Source organism: Vespa mandarinia, chromosome 8, assembly GCF_050613455.1.
Source record: "Vespa mandarinia isolate Hongniang chromosome 8, ASM5061345v1, whole genome shotgun sequence".
NCBI lineage: Eukaryota > Metazoa > Arthropoda > Insecta > Hymenoptera > Vespidae > Vespa > Vespa mandarinia.
In genome coordinates, this window is record NC_140817.1 from 7,601,560 (window position 1) to 7,620,152 (window position 18,593).

The 18,593-nt window shown below is 39.1% G+C and overlaps 1 protein-coding gene across 3 annotated transcripts; it reads left to right on the forward strand.

Annotated features, from left to right (window-relative positions):
* The first annotated feature begins 679 nt into the window (after positions 1–679).
* On the forward strand, positions 680–18,487 carry LOC118448467 (discoidin domain-containing receptor 2-like). Of its 3 annotated transcripts, none has more exons than XM_035881756.2 (15): positions 680–1,118; positions 13,325–13,494; positions 13,663–13,768; positions 13,913–14,138; positions 14,211–14,358; positions 14,519–14,814; positions 14,902–15,106; positions 15,183–15,782; positions 15,858–16,009; positions 16,076–16,237; positions 16,326–16,435; positions 16,506–16,682; positions 16,774–16,866; positions 16,942–17,083; positions 17,176–18,487. In XM_035881756.2, exons 2-15 carry the CDS (start codon positions 13,416–13,418, stop codon positions 17,488–17,490), a joined length of 2,811 nt encoding a protein of 936 aa, XP_035737649.1. In that variant the 5' UTR covers positions 680–1,118; positions 13,325–13,415; the 3' UTR covers positions 17,491–18,487. The 3 variants fall into 3 exon arrangements, with proteins under 3 accessions (XP_035737649.1, XP_085514754.1, XP_085514755.1); XM_085658628.1 differs by lacking the exon at positions 680–1,118 and adding an exon at positions 11,662–11,689; XM_085658629.1 differs by lacking the exon at positions 680–1,118 and having other exon boundaries at positions 13,414–13,494; positions 13,668–13,768.
* Positions 18,488–18,593: the final 106 nt, after the last annotated feature.

Below are 18,593 nucleotides of genomic sequence, written 5' to 3' on the forward strand. Positions count from 1 at the left end.
TTAACTTTCTACCAGACCATCCTCTCCTCACCCCAAGTTCAGAATAAAATTCATTTTGCAAAGACGCTTACGCCATTTTGCCACTCCCAGACTTCTCGTCTGTCGTGGAGTACCAAACAGAAGATAGAAGCTAAGAGATGGGGAAGTGCGTCGGACGAGTTTTCAAGAGTTTCGTGTACTTCCAACGTGGAAACTTTCCTAAGATACTTCAGTTCTTTGGTATTAGAAATGATTTCAACTTATTTTCATTTCATTTTTTTTTATTTCTTTCTTTCTCTGTCTCTTGATAATCTCATAGTGAAAAACAAAAGAGTAAATATTTGAGAAACATTGAAGTATAGGAAAGAATCGAAATGATTCAACATAAAGATCGTTATAGTCGTCAGAAGGGTAAGAAGATGTCGAAGAGTACGACCTCGAACGTACGCGAGGTAAGTAGAAATGATTGGCCGCGTAGGCGGCCTCGGCCTCGGCCTCGTTTAGGTGGAGAACGAGGAAGAGGCGATGCTTGGCTAACAGAGAAGAGGGGTGCAGTAGGATTTTGCGCAGTGAGTTACCCCGGCTACGATCGGACCTCTCTTATCCCCCGCCGTGAGCCACCAACGAACTCAGGTGGGGGATGATGTTGCCGCGGATGCTGGCTCCTCGTCGTAGACGAACGAATCTCGCGTCAGTGCGGATCAGAAGCGGACACTCGGGATCGTAGTATTTCTCGACACTTTCCAGCACGTTCAAAGTTACTTTAAGATCTTGAGTCTCTTCTTCTAAGTGAGATTTTAATCAACAATGCAGTGGAAGAAGTAGAAGAGAAGAAGAAAATAGAATTTTTGTGGAAGGAGAAAAATCATCATCGAGAAAAAAAGGAAGAGATCGAGAGTTTCTAACTCTCCACCTGAGCTGTCGCGTCGATGCCGCGTATCTCGTGCTTGGATAGCGCGGGACCTCGTCTCGTTTCGAGGACGAATAAATTCCTGATAACAGTAGTATCATCGAACTCGTCTTACTTGAGTCCTGCACCATGACGAGCTCCTCTCTCGATGGATCCAATGTGCTCCACCGTCGACCGACTCCTACGACTTCGCTGCCCCTGGCAGCTTTGGATTTCTCGTCCTTGAACGGTAAGTCTTCTTTCAAGTCTTCTCAAAGGAACGGAAGTGTCCTGTCATGAGAGCGTGGCGCTCTACGCTTTACGGCCAGTACAGTAGAGACCCAAAACTGGAGGGTGTGGATCGGTGTCTTTCATATTTATTAATAAATCGAGGATCGAGAATATTTTTTTATTTAAATTTGATTAGAGATTATTTTCGGTTATATCGCTTATTTTCTTGTACTTTTTTTAATATGATTCCTTAATGATCTTTACGTTTCTATTATCAAATGATTAAAAATCATTAATGTTCAGAATATCGATCAAATTTATTACAAATTTTAATTTAATCGCATGATAATGTAAACAAATATCTTATTTAGGTAGGCCAAACGTGAATTTCAACTTCTTAAAGAAACTCTTACTTTTCTAAACGTTTGCTCGCGAGCAAAGCAATTAGCGAGACCTCTATAAAGCGTAGCAACGTTCGATGCTCATTGAAATGACCGATCGATATTCAACGGATATTTAGCGGATATGAACGCTTTGGTTAGATACTCATCGGATATTATAGACGTATCGCCGATATCCAACCGTCCACTCAGTGTATTCTCTAGACAGGTCGGCTATTGAAACTCTCCTTTGTGGATTCTTCCCCGTTCCCCAGGTTCCTTCTACTCGTAATTCGATCGACTCGAGATGAAAGATACTCGACTCCCTTGTTAAGAGGACATCGGATATCTCCGCACGCGCTTTCCGCTGTTGGCGGTCGACGATTCTGCCTGAAGGAATGTTTCCTCTCGAAAAGCAGGTCACATTACACAGAAGCTTTGGTATTTGATGTATACGATGATCTTAGAATGTCTTCGTGGTCAGGTACTTTCTACTAGAGACATTTTCTTTCGATAGAATCCCTAGAGGAAATTTCGTAGAAACGGAAATTTATCGTAACGAGCTGAAACATCGAGAAAAGACAGGAAGCGTGTTAGAAGAAGGTTTTGGAGAAAAAAAGGGGAAAGGTTGGTAGATTGGGAAGGATCTCGTGGAATATCAATTCACTGTGGTATCGTTTTCGTGCAACCACAGAACGGCTAGCCAGCCCGTTGCTTGAGGGTAAGAGAGCTCGAAGAAAAGTAATGTGTAGGTGAAACACGCACGAGTAGTCGATCCAACACGGAGGGTGGTAAGACTACTATCCCTACTGGGCACATATGTCGCAGGCTACTCGAGTACGTGTACGAACATCCATCGCAAAATTCCAACCGCTATCGAGTCTTCCATCTCTCGGCACCCTCCGTCCCTTGTACCGTCTTTCCTTCGACCCCTTCTAACGACTCGAACGTTTTTCTTCCTTCTCCCTTTTCTCTTTTCACTTTCGCCTCGAGCCTGAAAGCGGGAGAAATAGAAAGAGAAAGAAAAAGATTCATTTATTAAATCTGTGGGGTCGAGGCTTTGTAGGAGCAATCGAGCCAATTAAACGCGAGCGATCGACCGGAATCGTCTAACGGATAGAAAATCGTGTTTCTACGTGAAGGGTTTGTTAAGTTAGCCGACACTGTTTTCGATCGTTGTGCTTTGAAGTATCGAGCAATTTCGATACAATTAAATTCGATACAAAAATGATACAGAGAGAGAGAGAGAGAAAGAGAGAAAACGAATGAGTTTTCAACTTTAACGCAGCAGATCAAGCGAACAAAACTGGAAAATAAATGACACTATGCCCATCTCCTTCCAGCTTAATAATCCCAATGAAGCCGTCGACGCGTATCACCGGATTCTAACGCTTTATAGACTTTAATGGAAGCTTTTATGTCGACGATCGGACGATATGTATACGTCGTGGAGCTGGCAACGAGAGCGAAGTTTTAACCTGGTTTCCACGTCTAATTCGGTCATTGATCCGTGACTTTTGAGTGACAGGATATGGCGGAGCAAGCGCATAAAGAGGGAAAGAAGCTTGCCAGGGAGAAAGAGAGGGAGAGAAAGAGAATAGCCGTAGAGAGGCGAAAGCTCACGGGGTTTGCAAGCATCACAGAAGGGGAACACGAAAGCTTTCACGGCCGTCCATTAATCGTCATACCACGTACATAGTGAGACGAGGAGCAACAGAAGCAACAATAACAACGACATCGACGACGATGACGACAATAACAATGACAACGATAACAACAACAAGAAGAAGAAACTTGGAACTAAGAGAAAAGAGGGTAGAAAGAAAAACAGCAAAGGATGAAGAAATAGGGGAGAGAAAAAAGCTTGCAGCGAACCAGACAAACAGAAGGAGAGTAGCCAGAAGAGAACGAAGAGAGTAGTAGTAGGAACGTGAGCACGCCAACAACCAAGCCGCATGGAAATTTATGCAAAAGCGTAACCGATATCGCACCGATTAATATTCATCGGGAGGGTGAGGAGACGTCGGAATGCTCGGGCCAGCGAGAGCCACAAGAAGAGCAGCTAGTTGCTGCTGCTGCTGCTGGCCGCTTCGTCGAACGTTGCGAGGATAAGCGAAACGAGAACAGAGTCGTTTTTCTCCTTTTTCTTTTAACCTATGCTTTTTTCCTTCCTTTCACCTGTCTCACCACTCTTCGTCTCTCTCTTTCTTTCTCTCTCTCCCTCTCTCTCTCTTTTTTCCCTCTCCCTCTCTCTCTCTCTCTCTCTCTCTCTCTCTCTCTCTCTCTCTCTCTCTCTCTCTCTCTCTCTCTCTCTCTCTTCCTCCCTTTACCTCATACACATCCCCATAACGTCGCAAACTCACGTGGCGAGCTCTTTGTTTCTCTCTCCCCCAAAGAGATTGAATATTTTTCCTCCTTTGATCAAGCTTCTCCTCATCCTCCTCTTCCTCTTGCAGCCACGAACGCGCGTCCTCATGCAAATGCGTTTACGCGAGAGAATATTCGCAGAGGCTTTGAGACGGTCTCTTCCTATAGTACTTTAATCGCCTTGAATTCGAACACATCTTCCCGAAAACCGTCCACCCACGTAATCATTACATTACCACTGACGATTCTCCTACACATCGCTGAACTGGACTTTGTAAAGAGACTCCGACTACAAAGTACACGAGATTCGCTCTCGAATTTCGTCCTTCGATCGGTACTCTGCTCGTTTACTCGATCGAGATGGCCGACAAACCATTATTGTCTAATCGAATTTGTTACGGAAGTTAGCTCGGCGAACGTGTACACGATACTTACCACGATCGAATGGTTTCTTAAAAAGGTTTCCTAAATAACAAGATTTTCATCGTGTTCACTCTATTTTTTTCTCTTTTTCTTTTTTTCTTTTAACACAATTTTAAAAAAGATTTTTTCCTTGACGACGTGCTTTTTTTCTTTTCAATAATTTAATATAAAAATAAGAACTTACCGTGCGTATTTCTTATTTTCTATTATTTATCGACACTCTCTTCTTCTTTTTCGAGTGAAATACGTTTTGAAAAGTCTTCAATTCCGTTTAAAGAGATACTAAAGTCGTTGAAAAAAGAGAATACAATTTCATTTCATTCACACGTAATACGATTACGCGAGTCTTTCTAGAATCGTTCCTTTAAAAGCACACCGTCAATGAATTCCATACGTTTTGAAAACTATTTAAAGCTAAAAGAGCGTGCGACAAGTTGACGTCAGATATCTCGTCGAAACGCGTGAAACTCTTAAAAGCTGGAAGAACTCGTCCGCGAGACGCTCGGGTCTTTGACGCGTTTTCTCTCGTATTTTCCAGACTAACGAGCGACAAATATTTCGTAAAACGTTCTTTCGTATCTCGTTGAAAAGAGTCTTCGGCTTTTCATTAAGTCCTTCTCAGCATTAAGAACTCTACGATAACGAAAGAGACTTTTTTCTTAGATAACTTACGTTAGTAGTTCCCTTTTTATAAATGAAAGATTCTACTTGCTTTTCTTGACGAGTGGAAGGACTTGAAAATCCTGATTTCTCTTTCAGCCACGTGTTCGAGTATCCTGAAAGAAAGGGAGAGGACAGAGATATAAAGAGAAAAAAGATAAGAGAGAGAGAGAGAGAGAAAAAGAGAAAAAGACAAAGAAAGAAAAGAAGTAGTAGTAGTTCGAAAGTCAACGTAAGTCACGTTGCTACTATCATTAGCGACTTCTCTCTTCTCGTAGTGTCACACTTTGTTTCGAGAAACTGATAATGAGCGCATTTCTAGAAGCAACCTCTACTTACCTGTCTTCCTTTCTCTCTCTTCCTCTCACTCTCCCTTTCTTTCCCTTCTCCTTTCTTCTCTTGGCCTCCTCTACTAATGACAAAAAGTCAGGATTAGCGGCAATAAGCAGAGCGGTTGGCTAGATTGGTAAAAGCCACCAGCTCTTGCACCTTCTGTTATAAAGTGGGACGCATTTACCAGACCACAGGCGACGCTTTTCTAAGGAAAGCTAAACGAAGCTTTAAAGGTAGAATCGATTCTCGCTGACTGCATCATTCAGAAGATGCATCTCTTTCTCTTTCTCTTTCTCTTTCTCTTTCTCTTTCTCTTTCCCTTTCTCTCTCTAACTCTTCATGAGTGGATATCTTTTCACCGGCAGTAAATTGATTCCCGCTGCTGTGCAACGAAAGGTACGATTAGGAGAACGTAATGAGCTTGCTTTGCGCATCGTCTACCTCTATCTCTATTTCCATCTTTATCTCTCTTATCGAGCAAATCGATTTACGCTGTCTCTCTTTAATCATCCGTTTTAATCACAATTCAGATTCACGATAGAGTTTAGACAAAGGGCACGCGTTTCGAATAGTCGATTTATTAGGATGTTCTATCATCGATAAAGTTATAAAAGCCAGTCGGGAAAGCGACGCATCGACATCTCGAACGTTGTCAAGGGAAAATAGTATCGGGAGAGTAGGGGTTGTTCGTATGCTTTACCCAGCTCCAGCATTACCAAGTACGAAGGTAGAAAGCGATATTCTGATGCCAGTCGACGCCCTTTCCCTTCGTCCTTCTCTTTATGTATTTGTTCGAAACTCCTTTCCCTCTCTCTCTTTCTCTCTCTCTCTCTCTCTCTCTCTCTCTCTCTCTCTCTCTCTCTCTCTCTCTCTCTCTCTCTCTTTCTGTCTCACCTCTTCCATTTTTCACTTTCCTTTATATGGCTAGCACGTCGGGAGAAACTAACCAGCTCGCTCGAGCTTAAATATGCAGATTTTTCGCGAGGTGTAGAACGAAATGAATGGCTGCCGACAGAGAAAGAGAGGGGATTAAGCAGAAGCGTGCAGATCAGAGAGGTGAAAATTAACTTGGTTACGACAGATTGCTTGTGAATAATTCCTTCAGCCATTCGGCGGCATGATAACTTTGTTGCCGTATGCTCATTGTCTACTTCACCCTTCTCACTATTCCAGCGACCCTTGAACTCCGCCATACCGATAGTCTCCCTCTTCTTTACCATCCATCCTTCTTCTTCTACCTTTCATCTATTTCCTCTCTCTCTCTCTTTCTCTCTCTCTCTCTTTCTCTCTCTCTCTCTTTCACTCTCACAGTATCTTCGTATAGCATATTATACGGCTATGCGTAGGCACCGTACCGATATAACTCTGCCGTTTTCGTTTAATCATGTCAACGGAGCAGAAATGCCTTCGTTTAATGACCCAATAAGGAAGAAGAGCTCGCGCTCTTCCGTCTTCCAAGACAGCCCTTTCTTCTCTCCATCGATCTATATTCCCATTTCGTTTCTCATACACCAACACTGTTCTTGTCGCACTTTAAACGAGTAGTTCAATGAAAATCTACAAGTATGATATGCTCATTGAAACGAACAGTAATTTGAGACCTCGATAACAATAATAGTAGATATTGTTTTCATAGAGAGAACAATATCTCTTGGAACGGTCGGTTAACGTTTCACGAGGATCGAATAATTACACCGTCAATCAGAATCGAAGGACGATAATTGTGAAACTCTCCAAGTCGATCTGTCCATGCGGTTCTGTTCCAATCGCACGGTCTAACGAAAATTCGATCGCCTTGTCCGAGACAGACGTTGATCTAACCAAAAGGAACCTTCTTCTACAATCTCACCTACCGAATCCATTTGGGGATTACCGAAATTTCGCGATAATTCAGGTAGCTGCAGGTAAAGCTGGCTCGATGCCACGGTGCCGCCCCTGTGCCAGTCCCTTTTGCCCCGGACCGAAAGCCAGAGAAAGAAAGAGAGAGAGAGAGAGAGAGAGAGAGAGAGAGAGAGAGAGAGAAAAGAGAGAGACCGCGTGCGCGAAGGGAGTTATTTTATGAATATCCGGCTCTCGGCGACGGATCTGTACTCCCTTCACTTTCTCTCTCTTCTCTCTTTCTATCTTTCTCTTTCTCTCACTCTTTCTCTCTCTCTCTCTCTCTCTCTCTCTCTTTCTTTCTTTCTCTTTCTCTCTCTCTCTCTCTCTTTCTTTTTTCTTTCTTTCCTTCTCCAGCTTTTCCTCTTTTATTTCTTCTGATGTGCCAACCCCGGCGCCCCGAGTCTCTTTCTTTCCTTTCTCAAAAATCTCAGCGTATCTTCGAAAAAGCCTCCGGATGTCGAAACAAATAGAGAGAAAAAAGTAAGAAAAAGAGATAGGCAAAGATAAATAGAGAAAGAACGTACGAAGCTTTCCTGTTAACATCGGAGCAAAGCCATGCGTTACCTTTCTATGGTTTTACGCGGGAAGCTCGTTATTGCGTATTCTTTTCAGAGCGCGTAATATCGATCGCGGCCCAGTATACTCGTTACGGGCATTAATGCCGTTAGCAGCGGCCCACCTCGAAATATGCTTGAAAAGAAGTCTCTACTACTACGTAGGAGAAACCGTAATTACAAGTTCGTTCTTGTCAATCGTTTTAGAAATTCATCAATTTCCGCAGCTGCTATATACCTACGTATGTACTATGTGGAAGGTACACGAAAGACCACGTCGTCTCTGACCGATCGATTCTCGAAGCCCACGTGCTTCACAAAAACAATTTGGTATTCGTCGGTCATAGCCAGTTTCCATCAACATTGATCCGCGAATAGAATGGAGGCATTGTTCGCACTCGCTCAGTTCATATTTAGATAGAAAGAGAAAAAGAAAGCGAGAGAGAGAGAGAGAAAAAGAGAAAGAGGGAGAGAGAAAAAGAGAGAGGAGAAAATCCTGGCCCTCGTTCTACGTATCGCACAGTCTCATCCTCTTATTTATGAAGCCGATCTTCCGGCCCTCGCACGTTACCATCTGTTTGATCGGGAAAAAATGGATTACACGGGGCGCGTCCTATGGATTATCCTCCGTTGACTCATACATTTGGATAATATATACGTATATAACCCATACATATTTATATATTATACATTATATGTACTTATCGACTCGTGATTTAAGAAAAAAACTCGAGACGTTCGTTATACACGTGAACTATGTCCATCCATCGAGCAGTCATATCCACGTTTAAAGAATTCACGTGCACGGCCACGTACGACTCATTACGCTTTCACAAGGAGGAATTTCCTTTCGGGATTACGACCCACTTAACGGCCATAACGAAGGCTACGTTCGAGGCTGCTAGGCAGCGAGAGTCTTGCATTATCTAAACTCGGCTGCTATGCTACAAGAACGAAAGCTGTGTGCCAGGGGTAAGAGACGACTTCCGCGAGAGCCAACGCACCCTTCTTACTCAACCTCACTCTCTTCCCACACCCCCTTATATTCCACACCCAGTCCTCCCCCTTTCTCCTCCCACTAAACCGACATGATAAACTTTTCATTCTATAGAGAGAGTCCAAACTGCTCAAACCTTTCTCTACTCTGCTCTGCTCTTTCTAATGTGAACATACAAGAACAATTCTGGATCCCAACGTGCTTTGGTAGTAATTCGAGGAAACAATTATATTCGATTGAAAGACAACGCATCACTATTCCATCCAATATTACTGAACATTCTTATTTTCGATCGAATTTCATAAAAATGAAGATGAAAATCGTATTGTTAATAAGCATTAACGTTCCCGATATATCAATTTGTTAAAAAATATGATATATCTGCTGATCCGATTTAAAAAATATTCGTTCCACTTATGATCGAAGATTGATTAGGACGATTAGATAATTAACACACGAGTTGTCGGCTGCTATCCCATTTGTGGATTACGTTTTAGCCAAGAGAAAATGAGCGAATATCGAATCGTAAATTCAATCATCTCGTTTCATCACAGTCGTGCAAAATAAATGTCCTCTCTTCTCTCTCTCTCTCTTTCTGTCGTTTGATTTAACTCGATTACCGATTTATACGCTATCGGAATTCGATCGTTTTCATGACTGGTAACGGGCCGATCATGACGCCGAGAACGACGAAGTTACTCGAATTTCCGAGGATGCGAGAGAGAGAGAGAGAGAGAGAGAGAGAAAGAGGGATGGATTCGAGAAGGTAGAGAGCGATAATCGAAGCGGATAGAGAGTGCCGTAGGGAGAATCGTGGCGTAAATCGGAGAAGGCAGGGAACGTAGATCAAGTCGTGATTCGATAGAGTAAACTAGAGAAAGAGAGAAAGAGAAATTCTAACTTAAATATAATTGAACTTAAATAGAACTCGTCAAGTTTTCTTGACAAGAACAAATAATTGTTAAATTATTATGAGATAAACATCAATAAGATGATAAGGATAATGAGTCTCGTATCTTTCCAATTATCGTGTAAGAAGGATAAAGGGGTATATTAATTGACCGATTCGTTGGTTAAAACATCGAAAGGGCAGGGTAATTATGCAAGGATTCTATTAACGGGGTGTCGATGTCGGCGAGTCGCGAGTCGCGAATCGTGCTGCTTGCCGGGCTGCAGCAGCTCTCTCCTCTCAGTATCGCGTATTGATCGTTCTTTACTTGTTGCGCAGAGCAAACGCGGCTCGCGCCGACCACCGTGCCGCTGGCCCCTCCGTATTTCGCGCAGAACTCCATTCTCCATGGACAGACGTAATTAACGTCCGAGTAGGAACGAGGCAAGACATATACTAGCATCCTTTGCTGATTTTATGTCTCCTTGACTCTCTCTCTTTCTCTCTCTCTTTCTCTCTCTCTGTTTCTCTCTTTCTCTCTCTCTGTTTCTCTCTTTCTCTCTCTATCTATCTATCTATCTCTCTCTGTTTCTCTCTCTCTCTCTCTCTCTCTATCTATCTATCTATCTATCTATCTCTCTCTCTCTCTATCTTTCTCTATGTCTCTCTCTCTCTCTTTCTTTCTCTCTCTTTCTTTTTCTATCCCTATCTATTTTTCTCACTTCCTTTCTCTCTTTTATACTTATCATATTCATCATATTCATTCATAAAATATACCTATATTGAGAGACACATCGAAAGATCGATTTTATCGCGTCCTCCATTTCAACAACGAAGACAAAAAGAGAGAAAAGCAGTTTTGAAGAAAGAGATCTCATGGGTAATTACGCTAAAGAATCTCGACGAGGTCCAAAGAAACTGGGAAAATACCAAGGAAGATGAGAGATGAAAATAAAATAAACAAAGGAAGATGCTGGAGAAGTTCCTTTCAAGCTATTGCGGTCGCCTTTGTAAACAGACTACCATTGGCGATTCTCTTTCTTTTTTTTTCTCATTTTCTTTTCCTTTTTATTCCCAACCGATTTTTATCCGTTCACAAATTATAACAGCATATCGCGTAAATAATGTTAGGATTTATGCCACTTCAAAAGTTCACCGTTTGGAATAATGTTTTGGAAAATTTGTAAAAAACTTATAACGTTATGAAAACTCATTACGCTAGTTAATTGAAGTAAAGACCGAGAAATTTATATTTCAGTTTTTCCACGTAATCGTTTATCAAAATGTTCATAATGTTTAATAATACCGTTAAATTAAACTTAAAAGATACGCGAAGGACGACGTTTATTTTATATTTCTAGCATAAATTTTTCTACAAAAAGAGAAAAATAAAAAAAAATATTAAAAGCATCGTTTTCCGTACTTTCTTACAGAGTAAATCACAGTAGGCAAGCGATTATTTTCATGTAAAATAAAAGCGATCGAAAATTATGACCGACTATAAAAAAGAAAACTATTATTCTAGGAACAAAATAGTAGAGCTAAAGCAACGATCGATGACGCGAACGAATATGTATTATGAAAGAGATTTCTATCTTTAACGAGCTGAACGGAACTAAAGTTTATGCCAAAAATCTAAACTTATCCTTTCGAAAGTGTAATAAGACGCGAAATTCAGGAAAGCAAAACGTTTCTGATTAAGAATGGAAATTTGTCTTTATTCGTGAAATTAAGTCGATTTCTTCATATTGTTACGTTTCTCTTGGGGAAAATCAAGAACCTGCAATTACGAAATGTAGGATACGTAGTAGCATCCTAGGGAAATTATGACTGCCCGTATAACGAGTGCTATTTTCTCTGAATACGTATATCGTTCGTCGAGAAATGAAGGTACATAATTAATTAGAAAAGCGTTTGATCCATAAATCAGAATGACGCGTAGCCTCTTATTCGAGTGAATTTTCGTCTCTGTACGTGCTCTCTGTGCAGCCTCTGCGTTTACCTTCAATTATGTCTGCTTGTACTGCTCGCCCCTCCTTTTCTTGATGGGTCAAAAGGGAAACCGTGGAAAGCTATATGATTATCCACTCAACGATTCCTCCTACGGTAAATCGCGTGTTCGCTTTTCTCTCACATCTTTTTTTCCTTTTTAAATCTTTTCGTTCTTCCAAGTAGTTAGACAATTTTTTTCTTTTTTACAAAAGAATCCTTAAATTCCTTTGTAATCATACGATATATAATTTTATATACACACATATATACACATACGTACAATATTACGTACACGTATATACAATATTATAGCAAGAGAACATTCTAGTACGTCTGTCAGAAACTTATTGTCTAATCTTGTTGTTCCATAGAATAGAAAGCTTAGAAATCTTCCTTCATCCTTTGCACATTTTGCTTGACTGCTGGGTCGACTCTCTTTCATGCTTCATAGCGTTCGCTTCGGCAAGCTCGTTGGATCGTATTCGCTGTGTTTGCAATCGACAGAAATTATGCTCATAACGTACTCCCGTTTTAATTAAAATCGCGTCTCTGGGGGTTTCGCTTGTACTGTGTAAGCGTACAGAGGTTAAGAAAAAAATTCGCGAGAGCAAAGTAGATTACGTGCGCGAATACTGTGAGATGGTTATGAGATAGTATTATTAATACCGTTGTAAGCTTCCTTTGTTCTTTCTTTTTTACTTGCAATCAACCATTTTGCAACTTCAATTATTTTTATTTTCTATTTTATATGTAAATATATAAAAAAGAAACAAGTAAAATTACTAAGCTTTTCTACAGATATTTTAAATCTTCTAATGTGCAAAACATTGTACATGATTGTGCGACCGTCTGTATATAACTGGCCTACTTCACTTGCATGACTGCCACGAAGAAATGGGTATACTCTACTTTTGTGCGCTACATAAGCGAATGCATACATACATACTCCATATTTGCGGCTGCAGTGCGCAAACGAAAAGGGCTCTCTTTGCTTTACCCTCGCCGTATAAGTCAGAAAACAGTCGTTTTCAAGATGCAATAATGAAGATTGAAAAATGGCTGTGCGTAATTAAATTATCAATCGAGAAATCTTCACTTCTAAATCTTGTTAAGTTTTTTGATGTATCTTCTGATACGAATTCAATAAATTAAAATGTTGAAAAAAAAGAAACAATAAGGAAAAATAGAATAACAAATAATAAATATAAGATCATTAGGAGCATGATTCAATGTGGAATGAAGTGTATAGTACGTTAGGGTTGACAACGTGTTACGATCACAAGCGAGGAGAACCTTCAGGGCAAACAGTTTCAGTTCGGATACCAAAGGGTCGCTTAATGACAGAGCTTCCGAAAGGAACCGAGGGCAAGGGTTTCTTTTTATACAAAATCTCGTTAAACTTCCCACGCCGAAGGCGTACAATGGACGCCAAGATTTTTATGCGTTTACGACGATGAAACGATTTTTGACCTTGATACCGGAACTTACACTTTTGGTAAAAACTTTCGACCCTCTGCATTTCTTTTCATCGAGCTTTCTTCCTTCCTTTCTGTAAAGAAGAAAAAATGATTAAATATTACTATCGGATGATAGCGTTTCTCTTAAAAAATAACGACAATATGTTATTCATTTTATTTTCTTTCTTTTTTTTTCTTCCTTCCTTCCTTCCTTCCTTCCTTTCTGTCTTTTTTCCTCCTTAAAAAATTTTTCATCCACAAAAAGACAACCATCTTCTTTCTGTTGTTGCAGAGTAATGACGATGATAACTCTTCACGTCTACTTATCATGCACTATAAAATATCAAGAGGCAATGCTACAGTAGAATATCGAATCACATATCATGGAGGCAGTAGTTATTTTCATAGGAGTCCTTACTGTACTGGTTTTATGCGTGAACGAACCTGTCAAAGGCATTCCCGGTACGTACTCAAATCATTCATGTAATATCATTCTCTCAAAAGAGAATGGTAAAGAAAGAAGGAGAGAGAGAAAGAAAGAGAGAGAGAGAGAGAGAGAGAGAAATACATTTCTGGCAATAAATAAGAATGATAGACAGCAAAGAGACGTATAATGGGCGATCGTTTTAGGACAGTGTATGTTACCTCTCGGCATGGAAGAGGGAAGGATTCCCGACGACGCTATTACTGCGTCTTCGAGTTACGAAATGAAATCTGTGGGGCCGCAAAATGCAAGGTAGATATTGGAAAGTTAACGAAAGGTAACAGGATATATCCATTTCGCAGTTATTTTCGATATAATTTTGACGATTTTTTCTCCTTTACTTCATCTTATCTAACTTGTAGAAATCAGTGTAGAGAAAATGAAATCTCTTTACAGATTACGGCACGAAAAAAATGGCGGAGCTTGGTGCCCAAAAGCACAAATCAGCAGTGCTATACGAGAATATTTGGAAATCGATCTTACAAAAAATCACCTTATTACGTGGACTGAAACTCAAGGACGTTTCGGTAACGGTCAAGGTCAAGAATATGCCGAAGCATTCTTTCTCGAATATTGGCGCGATTTAAAATGGCATCAATATAAAAATCTTAAAAGGGACAAAGTACGTCTGTCGATTAATTACATTAATTATTTTGATTCTATAATTATTGTGTACGTTTCGTTTTCTCTATAGGTATTACGAGGAAATAGCAATACATATTTGGTAGAGAAGCAGAAATTAGACTTACCGTTCGTAGCGAGCAGAGTACGATTCGTTCCGTACAGTCAACATCCTCGTACCGTCTGTATGCGTGTAGAAATTTATGGCTGTGTGTGGGAACGTGAGTATCCTTCAATCGAGTACCATTATATCAAGTATATTAACTATATTAAGATGCAAGCAGACAATATATCGAGGCACACAAGGCAATGATCTATCGACCTGCTACGTACTAACTATTTATTATTTAATATATATATATTAAATACTTGTTCCTTTAGAACATATCGTAAGATACGTAATACCCGCGGGTGATTCATTCGGACCAAACGGATCCAACGTGGAGGATTCTTCCTATGACGGTACAGAGGCTGATGGTATTTTAAGAAATGGGCTTGGTCAATTGATCGACGGAATTTTCGCGGACGAATCTGAAGCGATGACCTCTTCCAGCGGCACGAATTGGGTCGGATGGAGCAATCGAGATAACGTACAATTGATCTTTGAGTTTGACGATGTCCGCGAATTTGTCAACTGTAGCATACACGTAGCGAATTTACCACAACACGATATCGAGGTTTGTAAGGAAAAAAAATACGAAGGAAACTATTGTAGTAATACAATAATTCTTTGTATAAATTAAAAATAATTCGTATTGTATTAGATATTCTCAGAGGTTTCTGCATGGTTCTCTTTTGATGGTATTGATTATGATCCAACGGAAGCAACATTGCGAACAACAGATGACATAAAAGTCGGAACTAGTCTTTCAACGATCCTGTTACCAACGCGAATTGGCAAATTTGTTAAATTGGAACTTAAACCCAAATCCAAATGGTTACTCCTCAGCGAGATCACTTTTGAAACAGGTATCTAAAATTTATTCGAATTTTCATATTGTTTATTTCAAATATATAAAACATAAAAATAAAATTGATTCGATAGTTGTAGGTACAAGGAATTTATCGAATGAGTCGACTAATCAAATAATTAACGATGATGTGAATGACATCGAATTGAGCGTGGACGTTGCTGAGAAATCCAACAACGATTTCAACGAGACGATTTACGAACAAAATGATTCTAACTTAACTCCCGACGCCTTTCCAGTTAATAATTCTCAAACTTACATCGGTCTTGTGAGTGGTGCATTGACAGTGATAGCCTTGCTTCTAACTTGTACGATATTTTTGATGAAACAAAGAGGACGCAACAAAGTGGCTCTCTTGCAAAAGCATACGGCTTTGTTATGTGGTTCCTCAGCACCAGGCATCACGATCAACATGAAGGATGTTAAATTAGCTACTCCAATCGTTGTCAATGGCTTGTCTCAATCACGATTATCAGTCAAAAGCAAAACTGTTACGAATGACGACGAAAGCATTCGTGGTACAACCGAGAGACGTAATTCGGAACGAATTTACGAACGCTCCAGCGCCTACGAGAAAACTTACAAAGTTTTCTCGGAAGACAATCATGTTTACGATGGGCGATCTCATCAAAGTGAATTATTGTCGTCAATAGATTATAATACCGATTACACTGGTGCGTTTTAATACTTTTCTCTTCTTTTAAAATCAAGGAATTTTGATAGATTAGCTAATAGATAGATTTTTCTAGACTTCAACAGCGAGTGTAACTTTTCAAGTTACAAGTTAGGAAATCGCGTGGTATCTACGCCTTTTCCGGTAAAGAAGTCAAAATCGACACAATCGGGAAAAATCAATCATAAAGTTTACGAAGGCTATTATGCTGCGACTGATATTCTCACGGTAAAAGATTAAAATTCCTACAATTATTATCTTGAGTCTATTTTTATATTGATAATATCTTTATAGATCAAAAGACGTGAACAGTCTTCCGTATTCAGTCTTTTTACACCTTTACATATCAGAGATAACAGTCATTGTGCCAATAATCGAGATTCTTGCGACATTCCACGAATTTCTAGACATAGATTAAGAATTCTTGACAAGCTTGGCGAGGGAAGTTTCGGATTGGTAATAAATAGGCATTCATTTTCACAAACATACACACACCATCTATGTATTATTTTTTTCTTAATATAAAATTTTCATTCGTTTACAGGTACATCTTTGTGAAGCTAAAGGTATTCAAAATCCAGATGTTGGAAGTATACGAAATCGACAAGTTGTTATAGTTCGCTCCTTGTGGCGTGGAGTCGTAGATTCTCTGAAGTAAGTTATACCAATTGATAAACAAGATAAAATGATTCAATTAGAAATAAATCAAATGGTTAAAATACAGGAAAGACTTCACGAATGACATGCATTTTTTGGCAACCATTCGTGATGTTAACATCGCAAGAATAATCGCTTTGGTTGAGGAAGAACCTTTCGGTGCTGTGTTTGAATACGGCGAGTTGGGAGATCTTCCAAGTTTTTTGGAAGATCGCCGCAAGTCTGAAAACGATGCATCACTAAAGTAAGAAAATGGATTTTTTTTTCTTTTTATTTTTTTATACACACATTACTCGATCACAGTTCATATAACGTTCATATCGTTCATTTTACAGCTACGAATGCTCTTTAAATTTCATCATGCAAATCGCCTCAGGAATGAAGTACCTCGAGAATTTGAACATACCCCATCGCGATTTGGCAGCCAGGTAGTAATAAATAATAAATATTAAATAAGAAAGAAAAACAAAGATAGGATCGAGTGATCCTTATATATGTTACAGAAATTGCATCGTGAATCAAAATTTATCAGTAAAAGTGTCCGATCATGCTATATATTGCAACAAATATGATAACGTCTATTACGTTGATGGATGTTATAGAAAAATACCGCTTCGTTGGATGGCCTGGGAAGCGGTGATATTGGTAAGATCGTTTTCTTTTTTCTTTTTTCTATATTTCGATATGAAAAATATAAAACTCTTAAACATTCGATTATATTGAATTAATTTTTTAAGGGTAAACAATCTTGTCGAGCCGATATTTGGTCGTATGCGATAACAGTCTGGGAGATCTTAACAGAATGCAAGGAAATACCCTACTCAGATTTGACATCGGAACAAGTATTAGAGAATTATGATCGTTGGTATAATCATACGGGCTACAATAGCAGTGGTACCAGTGAAAAGCATCAACCTCGAGTACTGCCCCAACCATTATGCTCCTCCGCCGATTTATATCACATGATGGTCAAGTGTTGGAGTAAACAGCCCGAAAACAGACCGACGTTCGAGGAGATCTACCTCTATTTAAAGAGACTGGCTTTCGATTAAAAAAGAACGCTCCATGAGACTCGCTCCAGCAGCGCGGACCAAATTAATTACAATCAGCTAAGATGCATCCTACTTATTTGCCTCTATCTTTCTATTACGATGATCGTTCAATTATTATTCCCGTGTGTGAATTTTTTCACTTACACATCATCATTCACACTTCTCCTTTAAAGTAGGATGCTCTGGCCCTTAACATATAATGCTCATCTAGGTTTATCTAATTCGATCCTCTATTATTATAATACTTATAAAATTAAGGATTCGGATAAACAGAAACTTTTTTATAAAAATTAGTGTGATTGTTCTTCATTTTAGCATTTGTGATTTGAGAACGTCTCACACGCTTTTCATATAACTAATATCATAAGATAATAGTTTAATAATGATATGTAGTTCTCGCGCATTATTAATAACCATTTTAACTTTTAAATGCTGCATGCGTTTAATTGAACGGCCTAGCGTATTTAAATCCGAAGATAGAAATTTAAGTTCGGCCGTAAATATGACGAACCTGCATGTGCGCGTGAACTTAATATTAATATTAACATATTTCGAATCGTTACATTTTTGCCAATTCCATTGAACATATTACTAAGATATAGTATATACGAAAGTATATAGCGAAAGTAATGCTATAAACAAATGGGAAAACTATCTAGTATATATACATATACATATATATATTAGATAGAAAAAAAAAAATATATATATATATATATATTCATAGCTTTCTATGTGCATATACATACGTATACACGTGTATATGTATGTGGATGCATAGAGAAAGTAAATATATAGCTAAACAATTCTGTGAACTATCATCTTCTTGCTAAAACTAAAACTGTGGCTCTTTAGCATGTAATTTTTATAAGATTATCATTGAATGGCCGCCTTGTATATGCGAGAGTCCTTCGATCGTGCACTTAGTCACAAAAAAATAAAACTATAAAAGGATTATTTTTTCCTGAATCCTCAATGTAAGTAAAAGCAAAGTCGGCAAGCGAATAATAATAATAATAATAATAATAATAATAATAATAATAATAATAATAATAATAATAATAATAATAATAATAATAATAATAATAATAATAAAAATAATA

Bases quoted from the DNA above. Each gene is read 5' to 3' on its own strand.
- LOC118448467 (XM_035881756.2), top strand. From the start codon at position 13,416: ATGGAGGCAGTAGTTATTTTCATAGGAGTCCTTACTGTACTGGTTTTA. The intron at 13,495-13,662 runs GTACGTACTCAA...CGATCGTTTTAG, and splicing joins ACCTGTCAAAGGCATTCCCG to GACAGTGTATGTTACCTCTC. The intron at 15,107-15,182 runs GTATCTAAAATT...TTGATTCGATAG, and splicing joins CGAGATCACTTTTGAAACAG to TTGTAGGTACAAGGAATTTA.